The 20,492-nt window shown below is 39.4% G+C and overlaps 3 protein-coding genes across 8 annotated transcripts; 1 reads left to right on the top strand and 2 right to left on the bottom strand.

Annotated features, from left to right (window-relative positions):
* LOC126865187 (surfeit locus protein 4 homolog) lies at positions 1–2,098 on the bottom strand. Its single transcript, XM_050617404.1, has 3 exons — positions 1,840–2,098; positions 538–1,212; positions 1–463 (listed from the first exon to the last, which is right to left on the bottom strand). Exons 1-3 carry the CDS (start codon positions 1,888–1,890, stop codon positions 377–379), a joined length of 813 nt encoding a protein of 270 aa, XP_050473361.1. The 5' UTR covers positions 1,891–2,098; the 3' UTR covers positions 1–376.
* Positions 2,099–2,948: 850 nt separating this feature from the next.
* On the top strand, positions 2,949–4,985 carry LOC126865185 (dual specificity protein phosphatase MPK-4). 4 transcript variants are annotated; one of them, XM_050617401.1, is made up of 3 exons: positions 2,949–3,282; positions 3,538–3,626; positions 3,705–4,985. In XM_050617401.1, the coding sequence occupies exons 2-3, from the start codon at positions 3,548–3,550 to the stop codon at positions 4,571–4,573; spliced, it is 948 nt and encodes a 315-aa protein (XP_050473358.1). In that variant the 5' UTR covers positions 2,949–3,282; positions 3,538–3,547; the 3' UTR covers positions 4,574–4,985. The 4 variants fall into 4 exon arrangements, with proteins under 4 accessions (XP_050473358.1, XP_050473356.1, XP_050473359.1 ...); XM_050617402.1 differs by having other exon boundaries at positions 2,952–3,032; XM_050617399.1 differs by having other exon boundaries at positions 2,950–3,282; positions 3,538–4,985.
* Positions 4,700–20,219, bottom strand: LOC126865188 (paired mesoderm homeobox protein 2-like). Of its 3 annotated transcripts, XM_050617407.1 has the most exons (4): positions 20,167–20,205; positions 20,038–20,070; positions 6,512–6,687; positions 4,700–5,628 (listed from the first exon to the last, which is right to left on the bottom strand). In XM_050617407.1, the coding sequence occupies exons 1-4, from the start codon at positions 20,192–20,194 to the stop codon at positions 5,227–5,229; spliced, it is 639 nt and encodes a 212-aa protein (XP_050473364.1). In that variant the 5' UTR covers positions 20,195–20,205; the 3' UTR covers positions 4,700–5,226. The 3 variants fall into 3 exon arrangements, with proteins under 3 accessions (XP_050473364.1, XP_050473365.1, XP_050473363.1); XM_050617408.1 differs by lacking the exon at positions 20,038–20,070 and having other exon boundaries at positions 20,167–20,219; XM_050617406.1 differs by lacking the exons at positions 20,038–20,070; positions 20,167–20,205 and adding an exon at positions 7,174–8,794.
* Between the last annotated feature and the right edge of the window lie 273 nt (positions 20,220–20,492).

Below are 20,492 nucleotides of genomic sequence, written 5' to 3'. Positions count from 1 at the left end.
TTAAAAACACACAGAAAAAATATATTTTGTTTCCTTGATAAATGTAGTGTCATATGTACAATGCCATTATTGATTATATAAATTAGTCTTGGTGTTGTCTTCATTTTGTTTGTTTCTGAACGGTACTATTCTGGAGTTTTCCACTTTTTTTTCTTTTGTAATTTAATATATTTGTATTTTAAAATATCAACTTTAAACTCTACTTTAACAATTCCTTTACCCAAATTGAATAATTCAAAACGAATTGCTCTTCATCCAATAAACAATGGACTTGTTATAAACTTGATTGAGCACATAAAGGAATAGGAATGAGAGACTGTTTTTACTTAATGATCATGACAATGTAATGATGCATATTCGGGTGATATCATGACATCTACCATTCCTTTTTATGCTCATCCATTGATACGCCTCCAGGACCTAAAGATACTATCATTAAAAGGCCACCAATCACTGATAATGTCTGTAAAAATTGAGATATATATTTAACACTTTTAATTGATAACATTGATAAAGGTAACAATGGTTGAATTTTACCTGGAAAAAGTCGTATTTAAGGAAGTCCCTAAGAGCCTTATACTCTGGAATGGTCCACCATGCATTATGGTAAAGGTTCAGCGCAGATAATATTAAGACAAGTAACAATGCACTGAGTTTGGTTTTATATCCAATAGTGACTAATACCATCAAACTGCTTCCAAGAATATCTTGCATGATTTGGAGGAATGATATTTCGAAGCGAATTAATGTGGTAAACATAAACGCTAATAAAATTCTACCAGCTAATTGCAAGAGATTTTTAGGTTTATTATCTCCAAGACTTGGTACACCAGCAAATAATGATCTTCCTTCTACTCTTGATTCAGCCAGAACCAGAAGGAGTGCTCCTATCAATGCTAGGTTTCTAAATAGAAATGTTACGTCCCACAAAATATTGTAAGCCAGTGTCTGGAGAACTACTATGAAAAACAAGATTCCACAAGCAATGCTGACTTTCCATCTTCCAATAACCATGACACAACCACCAAGTTGTCCAATTAAATTAATCAAGACAAACATTGTAGCTAAGAAGGTACCACAATGCCAACTATTGTTCATAAATTCTTTCTGTTCTGACCATTGAAACCACATTCTCAATCCATCTTCTAAAAATGTGGCTATAAGACATAATCTTGCAAGAGTTGGCAGTATGTGCTTTCCATTGCGAATTACCTATTGTTAAAAAGAATAATAAGTGAATAAATAATTCATACTTAAACATACTGATATATATATGTCTTGAAATCTTTTATTTCTCATTAGTATTTTACATATTTGTCAATATTGCATAAAGCAAACTAAATAAATTTATACAGAATAAATAAATATTTCTTACAGATTTAATGTTATTAACAAAAGTATCATATAAATAGAAAAATGAAGTAAGGTTAAACATTAATGTTCTAGATAACTTTTAATCTTTATTATCTCAATTTATTTAAACTAAATTGTTCACCTAATCAAATCGGTGAAAGCAACGGAATTCGTAACAGACACGTACATATATCCTTAAAAATCCTGATGCATAACCTTTAATTTTATAAGGTAGAGACAACAATGTAGGAAAGTTTACAATATTCAGCAATATTAAAAAAGCCTTATATTAACAAATAATCAGGAATAAAAAAAATGTAAATTAAAATATGTGAATGTACATAAGAATCGTGTCACGATGACGTTGACAGGAGTACATCTGTGCTCCTACAGGATTTCTGTGAGTGTTCTCTTACGAGTTCCTTTGCAGTAGCAGACTTATTCGTAAAAGAGAAATAAATCAAGCACGGTGGCCTGTAAATTCACCTGATCTGCGATTTCTTCCGCTTTTGAGATCACCTCCTGCGAGATCAGCATCTTGTTTTATTTAAAAATCAAAAAAGTACCCATACACTAACATATACACACGTGCGCGCACGCAAGTGATACCGATAGAAACGACTAGACGAAGACAGAGAAGAAGAGGGAGAGACAGAGAAAATCAGAGAAACACGGAACAACTAGGCTTACTGCTCTGCACGACTGTATAAATGGTATTCTCACAACTCTTCTGAATGATGTGGAGTTCGAAGTACGCGTCACTTCCGGCATACGTGGTCGGACAATACATTCCGTGATGTTTTTGAAAGTACAAAAATCAATTACTTAAATTATATGTATTTTTGATTTTCTGAAAGTTACCTGTTATTACTTGCCATCATTTTATAATTTTATTCTTCTTTTTTAAAAACCGTTAATTTTTAACTATATTTGTTTCGTATTTCGAATACTTATACCACTATCGATGACATAACCATCTGATTTTAAGAATATTACTAAATAAATAAATTTTGATGATATAAGTCAATGAAATCAAACTGCAGAATTTATTTGTACTAATAATACGATTGGTTGTAAAATGTTCTTTTATTTTTATGTTTCTATCCCAATTGAACAATTTTGTTTATCATACATAATTGTGATTGTTTAGAATTAAATATTTTATATATTACAATATAAAATTCGCGCCCACTTTTAAGCTGAAAATACAATTCTGTTGATATACTCCATTTTTATTGAGATGTGTATATACACTAAAATAGTGTGCATGTATATTAACCTGTATATCTTTAAAATATGATATATTTTTCAAACGTATGTAAAATGTTTATAAAAAATATGCATATGTCGTCTTCCAAATTATCCAGCATTAAAAAGCCATCATAAAGATTCCATTGAAGAAATTATAATTTTTGGTAGATTATAAAGGTTAAAAATATTAATTGCATTTTTATGTACAGTATTTGGATCGTAATTGTTTGATTTTGCTAATTAAGTATAGTGTTTTTTTAACCATGAAATCAAATTTGTATGCACTGTGAAAAGAAGTTTCAATTTAGAACTGAACCATATGAAAATACTACCGAAGCGCCATTGTAATCATGCGTTGACAACTGGAACTAGTGCATAGACCTTTGTAAATGTAGGATATGTTTTTTATTGTGTTATGTTGTGTGAAGGTAAAAAAATAAATTCAAGATATATCAAAGTGGATGAAAGATGTGTAACATTATTGAAGAATTAAAATTCGAATGATTTCGGAACATATTGTGTCTGATATCAATAATATTTTACATCGTAAAAAGAAAATAAAATTTTTTATAAAACATGTTACTGTTACGATTTATTTTTCGTATTATTCAAATAACATTTATAGAACTAGTTTCATAATCAGAAATACTGCAATTATTTACAATACGTTTAAGCGAGGTAATAAAAAATATAATTTTCACTTAGAGCATGTTGTAAATAGATTTTGGATATTCCACGTTCTTTTCACACAAGGACAACTATTGGTACCTCTAGGGAAGTTATATTTTATTTAAGTTATTATTTTTTATGAGAATTTTTGTTCAGAAATTTTATATCAATTTAATCTTCTATTTCATACATATTGTATCATAATTAACAAAATAAATTAATTGCCATTAAAGATGCATGCCGTAGCTTTATTCTTTATTCCAGAGTGATCAGCATGGCACAAAAAGAAACTACTAATCTAATTAGAGAAGATTTTGATGCTGGCCCATCGAGCTATGATGAAATTATTCCTGGTTTGTTTCTTGGGAATCTTACAGCTGCTACAGATATCGAATGGTTAAAGGAAACTAAAATAAATTATATACTCACAGTAGATTCATGTCCACTTCCAAGAAAAATCCAAGGACTTCTACCAAATTTGATTGTAAAATACATACAAGTTACTGATATGCCACGCGAAGATCTTTTAACTCACTTTGAAGATTCTTATGAGTTTATAGATCATTCTCTACAGCAGAATGAAAAAATTTTGGTACACTGCTATTTTGGTATTTCTAGATCAGCTACAATCGTTATTGCATATTTAATGAAAAAATATAAAAAAAGTTTCTACGATGCGTTTGAAGCAGTAAAAGAAAAGAGACGCTTTGTGGGACCTAACGCTGGTTTTTTAGCACAGTTGAAGCTTTATGAAGAAATGGGTTTTGGAGTAGATAATACTAACGTACAATTCAAAATGTATAAATTACAAATTGCAGGTGATAAGATGCGAAAGGCAAAAATTTTACCACAAAATTGTGCAGATTTGATAAAATCAGATCCTGCTCTTGCTACGGTACATCCAGAGCCAACAGTATATCGCTGTAAAAAGTGTAGAAGAATCATAGCAAGTGCTAGCAATGTTTTGCCACATATGCCGAACGAAAGACAAATCTGGAGACATATAAGTACAAGAAAAGCGTCGCGCGAATTGTTGGAACCGCTACAGAAACGAGAGCAGCAACCTGCAGAATTTTGTACAAAAATATTGTTTGTGGAGCCGCTAGCTTGGATGCCTGATATAACGCACAATGTCGAGGGGAAATTGAATTGTCCAAAATGTAATACAAAGCTAGGCTCTTTTAGTTGGATAGCGGGTAGTCAATGTCCATGTGGCAGCAAAATAGCACCTGCATTTTATTTGGTTCCTTCAAAAGTAGATTGGAGCAATGCTGTGCAAAATGTACAAGTAACTGTATAGTACTAAACTGTATCTCTATAATTAAGATCTTTTGGACGGATGACTAGGATGTAATAACTAATATGTAAGAAGAAATTTTTGGAATCTTTTTACGTGGTTCTAGTTCGATTAACGTTATAACGAATATACGTGTGACCAATGTACTTAGGAAATTTATATTCTAATTTTGTGCCAATGTTCTTACATTATATGTGAACATATTCGTTTTACGACTATAACTTTACATATTTCTTGCCGCAACGAGTACACGACCCGTTCTTCCACAGAAAGAGATCGATCATTGTATTTATACATCTTGCTTTTTTCTATGATTAACATACATAATATAATAACATTGTAGACTAACATATAATATTTCCTGTATAGATGTCTTGTATTAAGCAGATAATACATATATGATTTTTATTATTTATTAAGCTATTTCAGTTCTACAAAATAACGTTTCGAGTTATTTCCATTACCCTGTATTTCGTGCTTAAATCCTAATTTCTATGCAACCATGTTCGATCTGTTGGTCCTTTATATTATATCATCTTCTTTTTCTTACATTGACTTAAACGATGCCGTTAAAATCTTTGGTATTTTATAAATCGCTATCACTTGAAATTTAAAAAGGGATATTATTATGCAAAGAGAGAGTGGGAGAGAGAAAGCTACATGCTTGCGTGCATGGCAGAATACGCGGTTCCGTATGGATGTGCTCTGAATCGTAACGCGTTTAAACTGCTCATCGTAGATCCTTCGAGTCCCCCGTGAATTTCTGTTTGATGATACGGAGGAAGATTGACATTTCCTAAATTTCCATTGATAAATCCATGGCAGGTAGAAGCTTGCATAGAGGTATAGTGTTGCGACGATCTCCAGTATTCGCTGTAGGGATACTGCGCTACCTGAGAAGTCTGTAGAGTATCCGAGTTGTTTTCCTGCGTGTGCGTTATTCTGATAGGTCGTAAAGGTAAAGTGGTTTCCACTTCTCTGTTCGAGGAAACGCCTCGGTTAATAGCAGAACTCCTTTCGTTTCGGCGAAACTTGGCGCGTCTATTTTGAAACCATACCTATGAGTAAAATTTCCAAATGTTCAGTTTCGCGAGAGTATTTATACTAGTAAAAATATTTTGCTTCGCCGAGATCGAAGAAAATCGCGTCTATTTGAGATCGTCGAGGTTCGTATCTTGAAACAGATAGAGGCAACATTTTTACGAAAATATTTTAATTAAAGGCCATGAAACGAAAATATCATTGTGGTAAGCTGTAATTGTCGAACGAAGAGAAAAAAGAGAAGAAGAAACGAACGGACATAAGAAGGGATGCGGCAAGTGAAGACGGGACAGCGTGACGGCTCCTGGCAACCGTACAGTCCACGGCAGACAGACGAATGGACAGACATCAGCGGGAGACGAGGGACGTAGCAGCAGCACCAGTAGTGGATGGATCGACTCGTGTAAACGAAAAGTGTGCTTTCTGCACAACCGTGTAAGAGTCACCACACACGTGCTAGATACGCGACGTATCGTACAGCATACGTCGTATGCCAAGCACAGATGCCGCTGGAACGACGCAACTATCCTGCCAAGCTAATCATAGCTCCTTGCCCCTGACAACCTGTCTCCTCTGATTTTCTGCTTAGCTATCCGCGGCGACCTCCATCCTCTTTCCTTCCTTTTTTTCACTTTTTCTTCTTCTCTTTCCTATACCTCCGTCTGCCTGTCTGCCTTCCTTCTAACGTTGCCCACCATAATCCCAAGAAACATGTGTGAACTTGGCCCACCAAGCGATACGATACTTTTTCTCCTTTACATGCTACCACGATACTTTTTCTCTTCCACAAAGCAAAAATCATCATCGAATGCCTCTACTGTACTTGAAAATACATCTTTCTTTTCTTATTCCATTCAGTTCTTTTCTTACTTTCAAGTTCAAAGATGCTGTTGCCATTACCTGCACTCTGGCTTCCGATAGAGATACACGCGTTGCAAGTTCTTCTCGAACGAAAGCATCCGGATAATGCGTCCTTTCAAACACCCTCTCCAACGCGGCTAATTGTTGCGCCGAGAATGTTGTCCTACTCCTTCTGGGTCGCCTACACGTAGGTGTCGTGGAACTTTCGTTGCACTCTGTAAAATATAAGCGTATCATTTGCCACAATCACTTTATCGCAATGACTTCATCTACAATACGCCGGTCAAACTGTTACACCGATTGCCTAAATTGTTATTTGCGCGGAGTTACTTGGAAGAAAGTGAAAATTCGAGTGAAATATTTCAAGATGCTGTCCGCGATAGGGAAGTAACGCTTCTAAAAAGGAAAAAGAGCAAAGAAGAGAAGCAGCACAGGCGCGGCTATTCTTGAATGACTTCACTGTACTTGAGCATTCATCAAAGCGGTATAATCTGAACAGCATGACTGGAAATGCGTGATTTCGATGGAATCAAGCTCATCGTGGATCGTGGATTAAACGTGAAAACTCGTCATGCGTGTACACGCGGGCCTGCCTCTCAGCGAAACGCGCGATCACGAATCGCGTTTAATTTTCTACGTTTCGTTACATAAGCGTTTGTACGAATCCTAACGTCTCGATCGCGAATACCCTGGATTCTTACCTAACGAATTAGTTGGTGTCGACAGTAAGCGCGAGACCGTGAAATCTTGCGGAGTATGAGGATTCGTCATTTGTGAAACTATCACGCTGTTGTTTTCTTCTTGTCCCGAATTTGCACACAACATTGTTCTCTTTTCGTTTAAGAAATAAACCTCTTTAGTCGAATAGCGATGGACGAACGAATCGAATCGAATCGAATAGATAAATTATGAGCTTCGATTATTGCACAAATATATTTCTTATTCTTAAAATTGATTACTTGAACATATTGAAGTAAATACGCGATAATGTCGTCGATGAGTTGCTTAAAACATTGTTAGATAACATTTCCTGCTCCCTAATTTTCAGTTTAGAAACAAATGTTTTATGAATTAATCAGGCTGTTCATTCAAGACGTAACAATTATTTATGAACGCCGAGGACCGAATGCGTAGTTTTTTCCTGAAAATCTTGGTCGAAGCGTGGCAGAGTAATTAAGGCTCATGCCACGTGCCAATCGGCTCAATGTGGTTCCAATGTGCTTGGAGAACTTTTTATACTTTTCTAGCAAATATTACGCTCCTTTATCGTTGCCCTATTCGGTTTAAATCTTTTAATCAATTAAAATATCAGAATAACGACCAACAATGTTTTCAATATTTTAACACTAACATTTACATTTGTTAGGTGCTTTTCACAGTAAAAATTTTCGTAGTGAATTTTTATCGAGTATATTATCAACGGTTGCGATCATGGTCGTTACGATCAATTATAATTCGTTTCAGTTTCTGCGGGTCTTGCAAGAAAGGGGTAACTCAGGTCGAAACGCGTATACCTGTACCTTTCTTTTTTCTTTTGCATCGAATGCCAACTAGGAATATGTAAATTAAATAATATAAAAACGAACCGTATACTGCTCCAATTATCGTATTATACGAACATCAAATTCCTCCTCGTAGGATCCGCACTTACTTTAAATCGATTCTTTATGCTAACAGTATATAATAAATGTACATTTTGTCACTCGTTGCTTGGCGATGAAAGCGTTTCGCTGTAGGTCTATAAATCAATTGCTCTTTTGGACGTTTTACGATCTTGTGACATTAATCGTCGATCATTTGAATAGCAAGGAATATCTCTCGTGAGCGCAAAGGCTCGGATGAATCTATAAGCGTGTATTATATCTAATACAATATTTAACAAGCGCGTCTGATTTAACGAATTGTAAAGACTGTTCTATTTCAATCCTTTCGAATAAAATTCGCAGTAACTGTCATTGTACGGATAGATGATAGTATCCAAGAAAGTCTTCGTCACGAGCACTCTGTACGGACAAGATCGTTTTGAACGAACGTTCTCGACGATAAGATTCGTTTCCAACGACGATGTTGCCAAAAGATTAACGTTGTCCCGTACGTAAACGAAAATATACGTATACATGCGACGATCACCCACTATAAAATTGCGAAGCGTGTTCGATCGCGGTAACGTTTCGTTCAAGTTCGAGCGTTGGTTTCATCCGAATCACGCGTAAATCACAACTAGCCGATCGACTTTGCCGGAAGATCGTTTCGTGAAACCGTGAAACGAAGCCATCGTATTAGTTGATGCGGCGAGATGCCAACTGACTTGGCCGAGTTAAAACGTACTTGAAGATCCTCCTCAGCCTCTTCATTTGTCTTTCCTCTTCGTTCATTCTCCTCCCGCCCTCTTGCGTGCCCCTCGTTCTGTCGCTCCTTCCTCTTCTCTCATTTCGCATCTCGTTCTTCCTTTTACGCAGGGAGACACGCACGCAGGAGAGGAGAGAAATAGAGAATTTTAAGAGTAGGTGGAGATTTCCTCGGCAAGCTCCACCTTCATTAGATGCTCATTGGTTTCTAAACGGTAGCACGGCTTTCCGATGTTTTCTGGATGCAACCCCTGGCAATTTAAAAGTACGTACGCGTGCGTTGTCTGTTATCCAGAAATTTTTCCATCGTCGAAACGATAATTTTATTTTCTAAAAAGTGGCAATGAATCTCGTTGCAAGTTTTCGCAATGAATTTGCGAAAGGAACGGACCATTCCCGGTTCGTTTGCATCGAATCACATCGGTCGATTAAATTCTATAAATTGATCGATAAACATATAGTGACATACAGTATAAGCGCGGCGTTTTGATATTACAAGAAGAGAGAATAAGCAAGAGGCGCCGGCGTCATGATGGTTTCGATTTTCAGGGACACGCTAAACTACGCTTCTTTATGCGCCGGAACATTGGTCTTGTTCATAGCCGCGGCTTGACTCTCGTTACACAAGGGTGTCGAGTAACAATTTCGCCCTAACGCGAGTTCCCCATCCTTCCCCTTATTCCCGACTTTCTTCTACTTTCTTCTTCGAAAGTAACAATTTCTTGCTCCCTACTCCTGATTCGAATTAACCGAATTACCAAGCTTTTTCATCTTTGCGTAACGGCTACTCGCTGAAGAAACGGATATCTCAAATTTTACGACGATTCTTCTTTTTCTTGTATTTTTACAACATTCATAAAAATGATATAACAGTCTGCATTCTTTTGATGTTTGAACCGCCGACGGCAACCGCGTCGTAACAGCGCAGTATCGTGAAAATCGCGAGACTAATCGCAGAACTCGAGCTATTGGTTATTGGAGAATTCAATGGACAAGAAGGGGAGGAATTCGAGAAGAAAAGACAGTACAGCTTTATCGAGAAAATGCTGCGAAAATCAATGAAAAAGTGTTGCAGTACGAAGTGGCGACAGCTGACCGCGTTATATCTATACCTCGACGTAGAACGAGCGTTCCCGGCTCTCAGCAACAATTATATTCCCGGCGATTTTATTTATACGAGGCTTTTACGAGCGCAGTCATTCTTGCTGTCAACCGTGCTGGCCCAATAAAACGCGACCGTGCATCCGTTCTTTCGCTACCCACTTTCGACGTTCGCTTAGACCGAACTATTTCCCTCGAAATAAACGGCAGACCACATTATGCGTCGCGTTCGTGAATTCAACGATTTGATTCAACGATATTCGTTTTACAAGACGGAGATCGCGCGATATTTAAAAGTATGCTCGCGATTCTCGAATCGTCGGCTGCAGCTAAATCAAAAAGTATTCGACGTCTCGTAGTCGGAATGAAAAAGAATAAAAAAGAAAAAAAAATGGGAGGGAGGGAAACGAAGGAATCTCGCGAGTCAGGAGACCGGCAATAAAATAGTCAGAGGTTCGTTTTTGGTGTTCCAGTCGCGATGAGACGGACGGGTGCGTCGCGACGCGGTGACACGTACACGTCGCACGTCGCGCGACGCCTAAGGAAAATTATGAGCCAAGCCTGGACACTTCACCGTGCCTTTGTCATCCTCTTTATCTTCGCGAGACTACCCGCGACTACGACACACGGTAACTCCTCTCTCTGCTTTGTTCTCTTTCATTCTCACCCCTTTTCGTTTTCTTCCCTCTTCTTCTTTTTCTACGCCCGCAAACCAGCAACCGCGATGGAGTTTACAAATCCACGAAAGAACTTGAAATTCTTCACGATGCACTTTTCTGGTATTTTCGTAATGCGATGCGCGACGATGAACGACTCGAGAAATCCGTCTCTTGGATGCGAACAATTTCTGCTAAGATTTCGACAAGCAATGCTTCGCACGCCTAAATATACAGGCTATGCTTGTTTGCGTATTTGAGAAGAAATTCGATGTTAGAAAATCCTATGATCAATCCAGTTCTATTAGAAACGCGTGGATTTTAGGCGATCGTAAGAGATCTCGGCATGCGTCAAGACGGATCAGTGTCCGACGTTGTGTAACGCAAAGAGGGGAAATCACAGATGCAGTTTTGACCACCGTGACAGTGATCGTTGCTTGACAACTCCCGAAATAGCTTCCATATGTGTACTTTGGAGAAATAGTCTTCACGGTATTTTCCATATATTTCCATATTCTTGGTTGCCCTTTCTTTCTTCACGGCCCGCCGTGCAACAATTATGTCGCCTGGCACTTGCACCACGCGATCAACTTCTTCGTATCTACATAAGTTTCTTGACACATATGTTACGTAAACGATTTTGACCACGATGAGAATATGAAATTGGCTCGACTTCCCGTTATATGAGAGTGCAACGCGTACTTTGCGTTTATACTGTATTATATTTTCCATTTTCTTTCTCCCTTGACTTTTGATCGTCCACGAACATAACTGTCGACTTTTTCCATGTTTCTTCTTCGCTTACTCCACGTGTTTCGTGTTTGTCACTATTTTAAACTCGCTTCTGTAAGTTCACAAGCTTTGTTCTAAAGCGTATCTCGAATACCAACGTATCACGAATTTCCAAGCCTCCTCGGGTTTATCGAAATTCTGGAAATTTTCATAATCGCGATCAGCTACTGTAATTCATCCGTGTCCGCGAGAAATCCGTTTTGCTTAGGCCATTTCTAAAACGATTTTTATCCCACGGGGAGAAAACTCGTGAATTTACGATAATCACCTGACGACCAACTTTCAACTTCCGAATTCTTTTTTGAAATCTGCCTCTCGTCGGCCGAGTACGAGTGTCGAAGGGTGACACTTAACGTCCCGTGACGCCTTAAATCTACCTATAGAAGGAGATTCTCGTTTGGTAGCGAGGAGAGGACAAACAACTCGCCGAAAACCACGGAAAGCAAAAACGCTGCGATAGTGGTCATCGGGCACCGTGAAGACATTCGATTAACAGCGATGAAAAGAGATTCGGGGATCTGCGAGACGGATTTCGTACTTCTTGACTAAGCGACGGTTACGTTCTCATCGGAGGAGACGACGACTGTCACGGTATTTGCGGTCAGGTTGCCACGAAATTGTCAACGAAGTCGAAAGGGAAAGTGTATAACACGATAACGACGAATGTTTCAAAGGAAAACGAGAAAGACTCGAACGTGGTCTGTCGGAGGAAGAAACATATCATGCTTCGGTTTCTTCGGTTCGTTCGAGCAATTACAAGGGTCGTGCGTCATTCTTGCCAATTAGGCGGAGGAAGCGTCGACGATGCAGTGGAAAAGCCGCTGTTTCAACGTTTACTCTCTTTTCTTCTCCCTCTACCGATTTTCTTGCTCGCTCCTCTGACGACTGGAAGAAGATAATTTTACTCGTGCTACCCCCTGGTCCGAGATCTGTCATCGGTTATGTTTCTCTATGCGGAGACAACCCGCCGTTTCTGTTTTTCTCCTTCGAGCATCATCGAGCTTTTATTATTCTACCTTATAGACGATAATTGCCAATGGATGAAAAACGTGAACGACGTAAGAATATAAGACCTGCGATTCAAAGTAAAAGCGTCAACGACGCTTAGAGGCGCTAACGATCGTTAAAGACTACTTCTGGACCGACGAAACGTTGAAAGCAAAACGCATCGGCGCTTTGCTTAAACGTAAAGGGTTAACATTTCGTGGAACGAAGGAAACGTCATTCTGGCTGGGCAACCGGCGTTCATCCGCGGCGGCACTGGGAGGCACGAAAATCCCCCTTTGGTTAACAGAGCGTGATCCCCATTACCCGTCGTGCCACCCGCTCCATCGCCATGCCACCGGTCACAAGTAAATTACGCATTCATGCTATTCCAAGTTGGATTACATTGCTCATTGTAATGTATGTCAAGGGTTGACCATCTCGACTGACGCAGGAGGGGGTGACTGCGCCTGGAACAACGCAAGGGTCAACGTGGTGGTTAGCAGACCCCTCTGGACTTTGGTCTGCCTATCTAATTACACCTTCTTATCATTAGCGTTTATCCTGTCAACGTTATTATAATTACGTAACTACGAATTTATTATTCATGACGGAACGTTGACAGTTACCGTGTGTACAAGATAGACGCATGGGGTAATTTCAAGGATAATAGCCAGGCCAGCGATGAAAAGAATTCGACGGGCAAAAGTTGCGACGATCGACGGGTCGCGAATCTTCGTCAGCCAGTTTTCCATCTTTCCAGTTTTGCCTCGAAATTTTACACGTTCGTCGAATCAAGACGCACCACTGCTTTTTCTCCTGCCATATTTTCATATTATGTGGCAATATTTTCATTCTTTTTGATATTTATTTGGACCGTCAGACTCAATCGATTACTCGTCGCCCAACCTTTGATAATACAGCGCCATATGGCGCAACTGAGCGAGATGTTGCGAAATCATTGCCCTTAATTTTTTGGACATAATCGATTGCGAGCGCGCATTCAATGGATAATGGAAGACTGATCGGAGTTAGCTTTTTCAATGCAGTCACTGGTTTCGTTTCGTTACGGTACTCCGATCGAATAAATTACTCTCTGGTGACTGGTGTATTTTTTTTGAATCCAAGCGCGTTGCTTTCGAGCGTGATAGCGAACGATAATGACATAAAGTTTCTCGATGATTCGAACGAACGCGTGCGAGATAACGGTAAAACGACGATTCGACGTGTTACAACCTACGTTAACGTTTTCGTTAACGTTTAATCTATGATGCGTTTGCCAACTTTCCACCGCTTCCACTGGTTTACGAACTCGTACGAAGCTCGTCGTAAATTCTAATTACAAAGAGATTCCTTTGCGAATCTCGATCCAGCTGTTCCTAGGATTTGCTTGGTTTTCAGAATTTCGAAGGGAAGAAGACAGCAGAGGAGATAGAGATGAAAGAAAATGGTAACACGTAGGACTTTATATACGGGGATAATACGATACAATGACGATGAATAGCCAAATCGACAATGAAAGATTTGATTCGAGAATAAGGGCTCATTATCGCGTTTTGGCTCCTTCTACATGTCGGATCTCCCGCGGAGAGCGTCAACTATTTTTCGACCTGCCCTTTCATACGGTTTCTTCCTTCTCCCAAACAACTTTCCTGTCCCTGCTCGCTTACCAGTAAATTTTTCTTGCGATTTACGCGCAGCGGGATAGTGACGTCTATCTAATCTTCTCTAACTAGAAGAAAAAAAAATTGACAAATTGGGTGATACTTGCTTTAATCTCACTCGATAACGACGCTTCCCTACGACCTGTTTTCCCATACACTCGTCCTTCGATCAGCCTTTCTTGATCATGTGGTTATTCTATTGCCATCACTGAACTCTTGCCAGTAACCCAGTTGAGATTAAATTTATGGTCAATCCTCCAGCATCCTCTTAAACGGTGATTATATTCTATACCGCGTGAGCTGAAATCTCCTTATCTTGCGTAGATTCTATCTACATAGTCTAGAATATATAGAATGTTTATTTCTTAAGAGCAGAAGTTTATATTCTCACAAAACTTGGAAATACAACACGACAAAAATTGCAAGAGGTTCGTTCATCCTTTTGCACGACAAGCTTCTTATGTATAATAGTTTCGTTTGGAGGCAAGACGAGAGGAACCCACGAGGAACCGTAATATCTGTTGGCGGTACAATCAAATGATTTTGTTCTTCTTGTTTGTTCGAGAGGTGATACGGTTCGCGGCGCTTCTCCCGGTTGCATTTTATTTTCGTAACGGAAGCAGAATCCTCGTGTTCGTAAGTCGAGAGAGATGCTCCCATGGGAGAGTTAGCTTTGCTAACCGTCTCCTTCGATATATCCCGTGGCAGGGAGAAAAAGAGAGAAAGAGAGAGAGAGAAAGAGACCCGCACGTGTGCTACTCGACTAGCCGGATTTTTTCTATCTTTTCCACGAATTAACTTTACTTGAAATGGCGAAACGAATGTCGAACAGGCAATATATAACAGTAAATAGTTTTAAATGGAAATATTATGTAAGAATTACAGGGATATAAGATGAGAGATAAGGAAAGATAAGATGAATATAGTATGGTTTCAAGTTCACCTGTTACTAAGGCTGTATGCATTTTCGCTTTCAAAGATACACGTAATATTTCCCAGATCATTTTCGAAAATTGGCCTCATAGATTGACTTTGAATAGGTTCTTTCTTGCTCAACCCTTTGATCGCGAACGAGGTCCAGACTCTCAAGGAACATGAAAAGCACGAAGAGGGGTCGATAATATCTTCACAACTGGGACAGTATTTGAAAACAACCCCCATGAACGAGCTCTCGAGTCTCTTCAGGAAACCCTACTGCTTTTGTGACTACCGGGATGTACAGAACCGTTTCATAGACAAATTCTTTCTGCGAAATCAGGGTTCGCGGATATTAAAGGGGTTGACGAAACGTTTGAACCCTGTTCGAACGATCATCGAGACATCCCTTGCGACCAACTGAAAAACGATTCCTCGTGCTCCGATCAAATTTCCGAGACAATTTTTATATTAACGGCAACACGGTGACATTTCACGCGCAAGCATAATCTACCATGCGATCTTGATTATTCTATCAATATCTTCGCTGACAGATCAACATTTTTCATATTTCCTTAATATAATTCTCGATACAAAATTCATATGGTCATTCGTGTTTACTATGAAAGTTTACTATGAAAACTTGCCTGTTTTATCAATATCTTTACTGGGTAAAGGCTAAAAGTCTCACGTACTTTATTAACATAATTTTCGATAAAAAATTCATAAAGCCATTCATATTGCGGAAGGGTTAAATGACGCTGTTTGTCGTTCGAGGAGGAAGGATTGCAATCTGGTCACTTTATTCGCGAAACGTTGCCGACTCTTTTGAAAAATAAGCCTCTCAGCCGATTACGCGACACGTTTTACGAACATAAATGCACGTTGCCTCCGCCCCTCCCTCCCAAGCCACAACCGATTTAACCGATAAGGGGGTCGAAACACTTTCGTGCATGGAACTCTAATCTCTCGATCGCAACAAATACCGCCGCCGTTCCCTCCTTTTGACTTTCTATCCAAATTCATTTAATCGAAACACCGGCCGCTTGACTCGTAATGGGCGTACATGGGCCCTGCGAGTCGAAGCTATCTCGCTTGTTCCACGGTAGGATAGGTCGATGGAACCTTTACGTTCCAGAGAATGCCGCGCATAAATTAGGATCGATCGACGTTGCCGCAGCTACGATGGATTAACGTGGTTAATACTGGAACGAAGCATGAATCAGGATTACCACCTGCCACGATTTATGACCACGTGCATTGTTCTGTTACACGCTACTTTTTGGCAAGAGGAAAGACCGAGATCGTGCATGAATATTCAATTTCATCGACGGCTGGTCACAGCTCTGATCGACCTGTGTTTTACATTTTTGATATCGCGTTTTGATTAGTTTCACACACAACGGTTTCACTCTTTGATAAAACGCGTCCTGGGAACATGACGAAATTTTATCTCGTTTATCTTATTTATAGACACGAGTTAATGCACAGTTTCGGATATACGAACTTACAACTGAGTCTGTACTATCAGCTGCTATTTTCTATTGTAACGACCAACTGTTACCGGGTCTACTCAATTATCCGAATTACTTTGTCTCTTGTTCTCGTGTCTCTGTTAACATAAACGAGATTCTGTGTGTATTTTCATCTGGAAGTTTTCTACAACGATGTCACGATCGACGATAGTTCACGGTAGAAACTCATGATCGTTCTTGTATTTTCTCAATACGCGAGCGAAAGTAAGATCATAATTCCAGAAGGTTCGATTCGGGTGTCAAGGGTGGCGGTGAAAGTAAGAGACAATAAGTTAGGAAAAAAATGTTGCGCAGGCAGTAGAATGGCGCCTGCCTCCTGGAAAAGAAATCCTTCGGTCGGCTTAACGGCTTAGAAATAACGATACAATAGCCGATTACAGTGGCAGAGGGAACTCCTATCTCCCCCGTATTGGGCTTCTAATAAATACTTCTGCGACCTTTTTCTCTCAGTTGTCTCGTTCCCATCGTGACATGTTTATTGCCACGTAACTCTTAATCAGAACCGGCTAATTGATCTTTTTTCATGGCTAACTTGTACGATCTCTGAGAATTTACTATCGTTGGACAGGATAGAAACGCAAATTACGCCTTTCCCTGGTAATTTATCGATCGGTATAAAGAAAAAAGCAAGGAAAATCGTCGTGTTCTATGATAATAATTCTCTAGCGCAGCTGTCTTTGTATTCTTTAGGTTGCTCGCGTGTGTGTCATTTCCGCAGCTGCCATATTAATTATTCTAGATTTTTCGTCGATGTTTAGTTTGTGGAATGTTGCTACCAAGACAACGAAACGTTTCGGTTTATTATCGAGACCATACGGAGATCGTAACAAAAAGCAAGAAAGATTGGGTCAGTTTCGTTCAAACGACATCTTCAATGGAACGTATGATTGAAGAATTTATACCAGCTTTATGGAGAGAAATTTCTTACAAAGATGTCAATCAAATCGTCGCCTCGCCCCAAAGTATAGGAGGATTAGATCGGTTTCGGAAAATAAAATACGATATCGGGTAGGTCTCTGGTGACCTATAGCTCGCGTGCTGTTAATTCGAATAGCAAGAAAGCTAAACAAGAACGTGTTTAGCGGGGCTTTCACTACGAAGGACGAAATACCGTTTAATGGGACGTGCTTTTCGATAGGTGCATGATGGACGTGGGAATTTAAAAAGTTATATTTCTATAAGCTCGAACGTGTCAAAGAAGAAAGAGAGGGGAAATAAAAATAGAAAGATACAGAGGAAGAGAACAAGAGGAAGAAAGAGAGAAAGCGAAGCGGAAGAAAACGAGGTTTCTCCCTTCTAAAAGTCCCATTCGCCTACTCTTGAAAAAAATCTCGTCGATTCGTTTCCAGTCGCACGATTCCGGACAATCGCGCCTCGCTCTAATTTGGCAAAGGTAGGTACCTTCTGCTCCCGCTTCAGGAAACTTGAGAAAAACTAGGGTGAATCATCGAGGTGTGTGTCCTCTTGCGGGTTTTTTTTCGAAGCATAGGAAATTCGAGGCAAAAAATCTATTTTAGAACGAGGTTTCTTTCCCCTTTTCTCGTGTCAAACGAGAGGGGTAGAGTCGTTAAAATCGCTTTGTCGAACGCATAAGACGATGCCACAGGTATTTTTGTGCAATTTTTTTTAAACCATTGACCGTTGTTTATGATCGATCGAAGAAAAACCTACATAATTATACTGTTTTAGAACGACAAAAGTGATTCTTCAATTCGTTATGCCTTCATCCCGTCCGTCTTCAAAACTGTCCTTCTTCCAATTATCTCTTTCTTCTATCTAATTAAAAGATTGCTCTATTGCATTGGCGATTTATAAATATTTATGTACGATTAAACGCGTGGATTCTAAAAATACGATAATCCGAAAGCGAACATATTTCGTTTAACCTTGCAGCCGCGAATGAGTCGAAATCACGTTCTACGTATTTTGTTCATTTCAGGGGATGTTTCTAAGTCGTAAGTTAATAACCAAAAATATTTCCATTTCCTATATAAAATATTTCTCCACCTATTTTGACTTTCTTTTTATTGCATTAAAAGTCCCCTAATGACAAACTTGTGCATGATGCAAATATAAAATATGGAAGTCACCATGAGCTGGATGAGCGCCCGTATTTATAAAAGTTTCTCGATTTCATTTCAAAGTATCTAATTACTTGGCCTGAACCAGGTGCATCAGAGTTTATACATCCGATTCATAGATACGTTTCCCTCCCTTATTCGTTGCTACACGTTATCGACTGGGCTTTAATTACGAGTCAAGGGTTCTCGTCTCTTGAGCTTCTTTGTTCGATCTTGAAACGCGTGGCTACGCGTCGTGCATAAGAGCAAAAGAAATAAGCCGTCTCTAATTACGAGCGAGGATATGCGGGACCTTGTGTCCGCATCGACATTCGCCAGCCAGTAATGAAACCGCTTTATTCTTCGGGATCCCTGTTCGATATTCTTTCTTGCACGCTTTGCTCTTATGTAAAAACTCATACAAGCACCTACAAACGCAGCTGTCCCGCAGCTATGAAACCGTGAAACGGTTCCAATTTCGTTTCAACGTTTTCCTCTACTTTTGCCCTCTCTTCTCGTGGCTTCTCTCATGCGAGTCATCCGACAGTTTTCGACTTTCCAGTAGGAGACAAGGAAATACTCTTTGTGTAAATAGCATCTCGCCTCTCACTTTCCCGGAGAAGATTCCAGATAAAGATGAAAACTACCACACGATAGAGATGTCTTTACGCTTTCGCGTTTTACTTATGGCAATTTGCGCGGGTACTGCAGAAAAATGGAGACGACTGCCTCGAAGTTTAGATACTTGCAAATTCTCGAAAGAAGTTACGAAGAGTATCGAGAAAGACTTGGCTATGAAAAATATTGACACACCGCTGTATTTATCGTAGCGTTTACAAAGCGATTAATCATTTAATAGTACTTTTTATATAATTACAAAAATGTTATACTACGAAAATGGAATGTATAGAACCTGATAAAAGAAAAAAAAAACCGATTCATTAGAAAGTAAGGGTATGCGCCAATATCTTTTATAGCTGCTGTAAATATCGCTTTTTTTGAAGAAGTCGTCAGCTGTAGAAAGGAACTTGTTGGATCTATAAAAGGAACTTCCATAGACGGACCTATAGAAGCAGCCGAGATCGAGCGACTCGTGCCCGAAAAAATAAGACGAATACGTTGTCGTAATTGGACCGTGCGTCTTTGAAGCAAGGAGCAGAGGTCCCTCAGCACGCGCGGGGGAGTACACAAAAGAATCGGATTGTTCTCTCAAGAGCTGTTGTATCGAAAGGCGGCTGCTTCTCTTAAAAGTAACGGCCGGAAGATTGTCACGTGCCTGAGAAAAATTCCTCGTTTCTACCGATGTGTATTGACAACGCTCGTTACCAGAAACTATGTTTGTCGAATAATTTTGCTGACAGCGCAAGTGGTTCCTTCTTTTTTCGAAGGAATATCGAGCGATTGTGCAAATACCGAACATTTGCGGTATACCTCAGATTCATCGGCCCTGACCAGAAAAGGCTTTCAACGCGGACGTGTCTGTGTAAGATATACGTAGGTATACTTTTACCTGGTCCATCGAGGGGTCGAACCTTAAGGCTCTCTATGGAGAAAACAACCGTGAGATTAGAAATCACGCGACGGACCTACCACTCTGACGTGGGTTCGTTGTAACTTTGTAAACAGATCGCGTTGATACCTTTCTCTTGCACGAGCCACAGATGCATTCAAAACGGCAACGGGTGCTACGCGTACTGAATTGCACAGAGTACATGCGATAAATCGTTCAGATTGTAATCTAACTTCCTGCTCGAAACCCTAGGTGATCTCAATTGCTATATTCCGTCGAGTGGTTAAACGTTTCGTGCATGCAAAAATAACTGCACGTTTGTTTCTTCTCGCAAAAAGTCACCCTTATCTGATCCGTTCAGGACCAAAGTGCTAATTATTCCAGTTTGCTAAATTTTTTAAACTAACGCGTCAAAGCATATGTCACAGGCACAAGTGTCTAAATTTTGATCAACA

Source organism: Bombus huntii, chromosome 4 (genome assembly GCF_024542735.1).
Source record: "Bombus huntii isolate Logan2020A chromosome 4, iyBomHunt1.1, whole genome shotgun sequence".
NCBI lineage: Eukaryota > Metazoa > Arthropoda > Insecta > Hymenoptera > Apidae > Bombus > Bombus huntii.
The sequence above is the reverse complement of the archived record's forward strand: the minus strand, read 5'-3'. Positions and strand labels throughout refer to the sequence as shown.